This window comes from Sphaeramia orbicularis, chromosome 7, assembly GCF_902148855.1.
Source record: "Sphaeramia orbicularis chromosome 7, fSphaOr1.1, whole genome shotgun sequence".
Lineage (NCBI taxonomy): Eukaryota > Metazoa > Chordata > Actinopteri > Kurtiformes > Apogonidae > Sphaeramia > Sphaeramia orbicularis.
This window is the reverse complement of record NC_043963.1, coordinates 22,036,638-22,045,294: the sequence shown is the minus strand read 5'-3', so window position 1 is coordinate 22,045,294 and position 8,657 is coordinate 22,036,638. Positions and strand designations below refer to the sequence as shown.

Below are 8,657 nucleotides of genomic sequence, written 5' to 3'. Positions count from 1 at the left end.
CTTTCTTCTATCCATTCTTCCTTCCTTCCTTCCTTCCATCCATCCATCCATTGATCTGCCCATCCTTCCTTCCTTCCTTCCCTCCTTCCTTCCATCCACCCACCCACACTTCCTTCCTTCCTTCATTCCATCCATCCATCCACCCTTCCTTCCTTCCTTCCATTCATCCATCCATCCATTTATCTGCCCATCCTTCCTTCCATCCATCCATCCATCCTTTCTTCTATCCATCCTTCCTTCCTTCCATCCATCCATCCATTCAGCCATCCCTCCCTCCCTCCCCTATCTATCTATCTATCTATCTATCTATCTATCTATCTATCTATCTATCTATCTATCTATCTATCTATCTATCTTTCTTTCTTCTCGGTGACAAACTGAGCAGTGCTATAGAACCATGTAAGTCAGAGGAAGGTCAGCCAAATGGATTTGCATTTCTACAAAGCCTGTCGTCATACAAGGACAGGGCTGATGAGTCCACATCTCTAATCTCCTGTCAACACTTGCGCTGGATGCTTTGGATGACTTGTTGATTTAACGCAGCCTGAGAAAAATAATTCAGATAGGTGGGGTGATGAGTGGGAGATCTGACATCCAGGTTCAGTCTGAACAAACACATGAGGAGTGAAGTCACCACTGAGTTCACAGGTGATGTCACCACTGGCTACATAAACACTAAAGGTCGTGTCACTGACTTGTGTGGAACACCAGTGGAGCTGCAGGTCAAATTCTGCTGACTGTTGTTTTCTTGATTTTTTTTTCCCCCACCTGCCTGTTGATGCAATAAGATGAGTCTCTGATTACATTTACAGAAAAAGTACGTTTCAAGCTGATTTCAAGAGTCATGTCAAGATTTAGAAATGACCAAAAAAGATGTTTAGAGATGATTATTTCCTGCATTTATTCCTGGACTCAACAGTATAAGAAGCATCAGTTCTATAGTCTTTATTTTTTCTAATCTATGTAAGAAAAAACAGTCAATTAATATATGCATGCTTTAGTTGGAGTCTGTTTCATAGAGAAGTCGAAGAATCTAAACTTTTGGCAAATTATGCATCGGCAGTTAATTATAACTTCTACCACATGTGCGTGCGTAAAGTGGATGGTTAGGCGCGCACATACGCAGCACATCATTACGGGGAACAGCTACTGTCAGACGCGTTGTTCGGAGTAGGAGAGAGTGCTATGGACGATTTTTCTACTAATTTGTCCCCAATCTCTGGAACAATCTTTTCTGAAGCATTCCTCATGGTTTTCTTTTGTCTCATCCAGGAGACCTAAATAAAGTGTACCTGAAAATGAGACGCGCAGATACCATTAGGTGATCTCGGTGTTTCTTGGTTTTGAGAAAGAAAAGAGAGTTTCGAGTTAATAAGCGTTCTTTCTTTGTTGATGTGTCAGTCGGATATGGCACATCTCTGGATCCAATAAGAGAATTTCACAGCGTCAGACGCATCTGCGGCTGGAGGGGGAGACCAGTGGAGGAACTCGGAAACTTGTTTGGTGCAGGAGACGGTCTCTTTTTTTACGAATATAGGCGCTGCTGTCAGACAGACAGAGCCATGGTGAACTCCTTCATACTGATGCTCAGCTGGACTGTGATCTCTGAGGTGGTGAGGGCTCAGAATGACACGGAGCCTATTGTCCTGGAGGGCAAATGTCTGGTGGTTTGCGACTCTAACCCGGCCACGGACTGGAAAGCTTCGTCCTCTCCTCTCGGCATCTCTGTGCGCGCCGCCAACTCCAAGGTGGCTTTCTCTGCAGTCCGGAGCAATAACCATGAACCGTCGGAGATGAGCAACAAAACAAGAATAATCTACTTCGACCAGGTTAAGATCATTTTATTAAACATTCCAGTCTTTTGGCAAACAGTGAAAAGTGTTTTCAATCAGTCTTTTATAATCAGCACTTTAAAATCAACATTACCTGAGATTCTTCTTTTTTTTTTTTTTTTTTTTTGCATTTTAAAGCCTGAAAGGTAAATATTTACGCTATTCATTCAATCCCTTGCTTTTTTTTTTTTTTTTTTTTTTTTAAATGAGCTCTCATCTTCAGATAATTTTCACTTGTAAATTTAAAGTAATTGCAGTTCTGCACCCCAGAGTTTAGTTTGAGTCTGGCTGCGGTACAAGTGCACATATCACAAGCAAGCAGGTTTAGAAGTGACTGGATTATGTTTGAGGGCGGGCATCCTGCAGAGCCTGCACACGCACTCATTAGTTTGCCTCAAGCTACTCCACTTTTGTCGCCAACGCGCGCCCGACGCACACACACGCGCGCACACCTTCACCTACATAATACACCCAAAACAATCCAGTGCAAAAAAAACATAGCAAGGATCTGATTATTCATACAATGGTGGGCAGTGTAAAGTGTTTGTGAAATTATCCCCTGCCCTCTCATTTTATTATATAACATCTGATCTTTTGCTGTCATAATACCTCTGCAACTGAGCTGATTGGTGTGGATCAAATATAGGCTGTTGCTATGAAAGCAGGACTTGTCAGGGGGTTTTAGTAGACCCTATCAGATGGGGTTCAAGTGGATAAAGTCTGAAGGTTTTACTGTAAGAAGAACCTTTACATGATGATAGGGTTTAGTTTTTTTAGTATTGCATACACTGTAAAAAAAAAAAAAATTACTGTAGAATTAACACCAAAAAGTTGTAAAATTGCAACACATAAAAAAAACTGTAAGTGACAATACAATGACAATACATGATACATGTGCAGACTTTACATGGAATAAATTCATTTTGACAGCATAAAAACCAAAATGGATTATTTTCTTGCCAAATTCAATACAAGATGATAAATTTGCATTTGTTCATAGTTTGTAAGAAAGCCACTATACATGAAAGTTGAGCTTTTTCTTTATTACACAACATAATTGTGTTTTGGAAATAGTGTCCATCATTTTAAAAAAAACTGTACAAATCTTGAAGATTGTCTTTCTTGTGGCTGTATAATTTCAAAAATGCACCAGATATTCCATTATTGTAATGGAAATACAAAGTTGAATAGCAAACTAATCATACATAGGCTACAGCAGAGCAGCCACCTCATGGTAAAATGTGGGTTTAAATATTTTTTCATGGCTCCAGTCTGATTTCTTTCTTTTTTTTTTTTTAGACAAAAATGGCTCTTTAGGTTGTAAAAGTTGCCAACCCCTGATCTATAGTCTTGAAAACTCATGAAACAGTGTCTGTTGTGACTGGCATGTGAAAGGATGATAACAATAACAATAACAACACTGTAAAAAATGACTGTAGAATTAACACCAAAAAGTTGTAAAATTGCAACATAAAAAAACTGTAAGTGACAATACAATGCAAAGTTGTTTATCTGAAAAGATTTTTGTGTCACTGATTAAATCAAATATAGTTGTAGTTTTTACAGGAAGAGTATGTTAACACAACCAGATTTGTGTGTAGAAATGATGTATTTGTATTGTTTTTAGAAAATAAAACTGAATTGAAAAACATTGTGGTGCCGTTTAAATTGCAAGACCATAATGTTGAAATAATGGCCTATTTGCTTTATTTTCCTCTTTTTTTAAATAAAAAAGTTACATAAAAACGTAAACATTTGACAAATTGACATTTTAAACTTGTAAATTAATGGGTTGGTAGAGTTGGTAGAGCGGCTTGTCCAATAACCAAAGGGTTGGTGGTTCGAATCCTGGCTCTGACTGTCCATATGTCAAAGTGTCCATGGAAGACACTGAACCCTAAACTAGTCCCAGTTGGACCTGGTGGATTTGGGAAGTGTTTTGGACACCACGAAGGTGTAGAAAATGTGCTAAATAAGTCCAGTCCATTTACCAGTTAAATCTACATGTTTAAACTGTTAAATCTACATGTTTAAAATGTTAAATCTACATGTTACTCTGTAAATATGTTTACAGTTGGGTGTGTTTTTTTACAGTATTGTTCTGGAAACCACAGCTGCCAGTTTTTTCCATAAAAACAACAGGATTGTTTTTTTTTTTTTTTACAGTGTATATCTATAGCAGGGGTGGGCAACCTGTGTCTCTGGGGCCACATGTGGCTCTTAAACTTCTCTCTGTGGCCCCTCTGGTCTAAAAACATAAGCAACAATTTGAAATGAACTGAATGAGTCATTACTTTTTAACATTGTTATAGGCCTAAATCTATTCTAACTTTGTCCATCTGCAAAAATGTGCAGACTTTATGTGGAATAAAATCATTTTGACAACAAAAAACCAAAATGGATTATTTTCTTGCCAAATTCAATACAAGATGCTCAATTTGCATTTGTTCATAGTTTGTAAGAAAACAACTATACATGAAAGTTTGTTGTTGTTTTTTTCCATTATACTACGTAATTATGTTTTGGAAATAGTGTCCATTATCAAAAAATGGTACAAATCTTGAATGTTTTCTTTCTTGTGGCTATATAATTTCAAAAATGCACCAGACATTGCATTATTGTAATGGAAATACAAAGTTGAATAGCAAACAAATCACAAATAGGCTACAGCACAGCGGGAACCTCATGGTAAAATGTGGGTTTAAATATTTTTTTCATGGTTCCAGTCTGATTTCTTTCTATTTTTCGAGACAAAAATGGCTCTTTAGGTTGTAAAGTTTGCTGACCCCAGATCTATAGCCTTGAAAACTCATGAAACAGTGTCTGTTGTGACTGGCATGTGAATGGATGATAAAAATAAAAATAACAATCAGGCTTATTATCATTATTTGGTCATTGGATGTAAATTGTCTGTAAAGCTCAGTGACAGATCAGATTAATTTCCTACCATCCAGTAGTATATTGTGTCCTCACAGTGCTGGATTTGTCCTCCTCTGAGAACCAAAGTTAAATTAAATATTTTCGGAGTGTGGTTCCAGAGGCCGGAACAGGCCACGGTGTGTGCATGGGTGATTTCTTATTTTCATATTTAATCCTTAAGCCTCAAGTGAAATTAAAACCTTTGCTGAAGTGGTGGATGTTTGTTTAAAGCAGTAACACACACCTTTGTCACCATGTGTTTTCTTCTCTCTTTTTTTATAGGTTCTTGTGAATATAGGAAACTACTTCACTTTTGAATCAGTATTTTTGTCCCCAAGAAAAGGAATCTACAGTTTTAACTTCCATGTCATTAAAGTGTACCAGAGCCAAACCATACAGGTATAGTCTTTGTTTATTTCAAAGAGCAGTACATCTGATTCAAGTGTAAATCTGTTTAATGCTAGATTAAGACAGCCTCTTTTAATGAGCACTTTTATCATTGCACCAAATATGCATAAAAAAGGAAGGGTTTCATATAGCAGAGGGTGAAATATGGTCCATGCACTCATTAGCACTTGTGCAACTAACACAATGTTGGATGTTGCAAATAAGAAATAAACACTTCCACAATAAGACTGAGTGGTAAAAGTGATGTGATACAAATATTTCAATAATTACAATGATTAATGTCAAATCATTATTTTTTTGCAGGATTAACAGCTGATGTTTGGGCCTAAGTGAAAGTTTAAGACTGTTATTGTGGGTTTAATTTATTCCTAAATGATGCAACAAGAAAAAAAAACATATGAAAGATGAGAATGAAGTAAAATACATAAGTAGGCAAAAAACAAACCTGTGAGTTTGTGAATTAGGTCTTATCTTGCAAAAACAGTGTGCAATAAAGCATAAAGAAATTAGTGCATTCAGAGTTTGTATTCAACTGGATGAAAACAAAATTAAAGATAATGATTCTTTTAAACTTTTTTTCCATGGTCAGGGCTTTCCAAAAACTTGCCAAACAGATTCACAATGTCTGTTTTAGATCAGGGGTGTCAAACTCATTTTAGTTCAGGGGCCACATTCAACTAAATTTGATCTGAAGCGGGCCAAACCAGTAAAATAATAACATAATAATATATAAATAATATCAACTCCAAACTTTTCTCTATGTATAAGAGCGAAAAAAGTACAATTTACATTATGGAAAGGTTTACATCTGCAAACTATTCTTTCAAAAGATGTAAATAACATGAATAAGCTGAAAAAATATGTGCAGTTTTAACAGTTTATCATTTGCACATGTACATTATAACTTACAGATCACAGTGGATCTACAAACACACAAAACATTTAGTAACAGGCAGAATATTGTTAAAATTGTACTAACTTCTCTTAAGACATTTCAGGTTGTTCATATTTGTTCAGGTTATTCACATTTTTTGCGAAATTATACTTTGTTTTAGTGTAAATACATGAAAATATTTACATTTACAAACAGAAAAATTTGGAGTTGTCCTTATTTAGATGTTATTATAATAGTATTTTACTGGTCCTGCCCACTTGAGATTGAATTGTTCTGAATGTGGAACCTGAACTAAAAGGATTGTTAATATCTTAGTGTAATTTTTGCATTTCACAAATTCATCCCAAGGGCCAGACTGGACCTTTTTGCGGGCTGGATTTGGCCCCCGGGCTGTAAGTTTGACACCTGTGTTTTAGATCAATATTGATAAATAAAGAAATATAAACAAGTAAAATTAAGTAAAATTTTGGACGTTTTAACCCTTTGGTATTTTGTCCATTTTTGAATACTTTTGATTTTGCCTTCATATCTGTCATCAAAAAAGTGTTTATCTTGCCTCATTTGGTAATATTTTTTTCAGCACAACCTCACCTGTGTGACTGTAAACCTATTATTTTTTAATTTGATATGCTGTATTACAACACTAAATCTAAAATCAAACAAAAAACATGAAATCCAAGTAGGAAAAAAATCAAATTTTTTTCTGTTTGTCACCAAAAAACATGTTGAATGAACCATTTTCATGACTTAGAATGAACATACAGGGTGGGGAAGCAAAATTTACAATATTTTGAGGCAGGGATTGAAAGACAGTGTATAACCAATTAGTTTATTGAAAGTCATGAGAATTTATTTGCCACAAAAAAATTGACATAATAGAAAATGTTTTTATTCTATGTGTCCTCCTTCTTTCACAATAATTTCCTTCACACGCTTCCTGAAACTTGCGCAAGTGTTCCTTAAATATTCGGGTGACAACTTCTCCCATTCTTCTTTAATAGTATCTTCGAGACTTTCTCGTAATAGTTTTGCTCATAGTCATTCTCTTCTTTACATTATAAACAGTCTTTATGGACACTCCAACTATTTTTGAAATCTCCTTTGGTGTGACGAGTGCATTCAGCAAATCACACACTCTTTGACGTTTGCTTTCCTGATTACTCATATGGGCAAAAGTTTGTGAAAAGGTATGGATAATAGTGTTAGGCATGATTATGACATCAATATATGTTTGGTTTCAAAACAATTGACGTAGTGCCTGCTGAGAAAAAACAACTAAATGTTCATTGTAAATTTTGCTTCCCCACCCTGTATAAGTAGAAAAGTTTGAAACAATAATTTCAAATTTAGTGAAGAACAAAGCATGTGACTGAGAATGTGAACAAATGTATTGTGATAATTATCATTAGCCTACAGTTTTTACATCCCTCTGAGTCCTTTCTCAGTTGCTAATTGTTATTTCTGTTGGACTGTCTAGGTGAACTTAATGTTGAATGGAAAACCAGTCATCTCGGCCTTTGCAGGTGATAAAGATGTAACTCGTGAGGCGGCCACCAATGGAGTTCTGCTGTATCTAGAAAAAGAAGACAAAGTCTACCTAAAGCTGGAGAAAGGAAACTTAGTTGGTGGATGGCAATATTCAACATTTTCCGGCTTTCTTGTGTTCCCGCTGTAAAAAGAAAAAAAAAAAAGAAAAAAAGGGGGAAAAAAAAGAAAAAGAAAAGATTGTAAGCTCACTGACTTCTTCATAATGTGTTGTCACTGTATAATCAAAACATTGCTGCATCGATTGGATTTTGTCAGATGGGGCTGAAGATGATAGATGGAAACGGATCACAACAGAAAGGAGAAATACGACTTTGGAAAATGGTCACATTCTCTGGAAGCGCTGATGAAAAGGACTTGAAATGTGGCCTGTCGCTATTGTATGTTCCTGTCACTCCAGCAGCCCCAGAGAGGAACACTGAAAACACCCCAAAAAGTACTTTTTTGAACTTGGCCTCGTCGGATTATGTTTAGCATACTGATAGGATCTTTTCCATGACAGCTGTTGCATTCAAGTGCATCTGCCTTTTTGGGTGTATACTGTGTATGCTCGTGTTACTTGAGTGACATCTCATCACCAGTGTAATCACCTTGCTAAATATAGGGAGCTGTTCCAAGAGGTGAGTGTTAATAATGTATGAATTCACCCACGTCCGTCAGAGAACTGTGTTTGGTGGAAAAGGAAATGGACTGTATTCATTTGATTCTAATGAAAGTGGCAATTAATATATACTGCGAAGCGTGTTTGTCGACCAGGTCAGAGGTCAGATCTTGGTCACAGTTTTATTATTTATGCACATTTCTGTTGATTATATTTTTAAAGTAATAACAGCAGTCAGTTTAATTTACCTGCAATTAGGGATGTAACGATATGAAAATTTCATGTCACGGTTATTGTGACCAAATTATCACGGTTATTATTATCGTGGTATTGTTGAAATTGTGCTCAAAATGTTCAAAAAGTACCAATACACACACTGAAATAATTAAACCAAGTTGTATTTAAAAAATAAAATAAAATAAAATAAAATAAAATAATTGGCACAATGTACCTTCTG

At 35.9% G+C, this 8,657-nt stretch overlaps 1 protein-coding gene across 1 annotated transcript; it reads left to right on the top strand.

Moving 5' to 3' along the window:
- The first annotated feature begins 1,328 nt into the window (after window positions 1-1,328).
- cbln4 (cerebellin 4 precursor) lies at window positions 1,329-7,795 on the top strand. Its single transcript, XM_030137931.1, has 3 exons — window positions 1,329-1,829; window positions 5,034-5,150; window positions 7,532-7,795. The coding sequence occupies exons 1-3, from the start codon at window positions 1,563-1,565 to the stop codon at window positions 7,727-7,729; spliced, it is 582 nt and encodes a 193-aa protein (XP_029993791.1). The 5' UTR covers window positions 1,329-1,562; the 3' UTR covers window positions 7,730-7,795.
- Window positions 7,796-8,657: the final 862 nt, after the last annotated feature.

Bases quoted from the DNA above. Each gene is read 5' to 3' on its own strand.
- cbln4 (XM_030137931.1), top strand. From the start codon at position 1,563: ATGGTGAACTCCTTCATACTGATGCTCAGCTGGACTGTGATCTCTGAG. The intron at 1,830-5,033 runs GTTAAGATCATT...CTTTTTTTATAG, and splicing joins GAATAATCTACTTCGACCAG to GTTCTTGTGAATATAGGAAA. The intron at 5,151-7,531 runs GTATAGTCTTTG...TGGACTGTCTAG, and splicing joins ACCAGAGCCAAACCATACAG to GTGAACTTAATGTTGAATGG.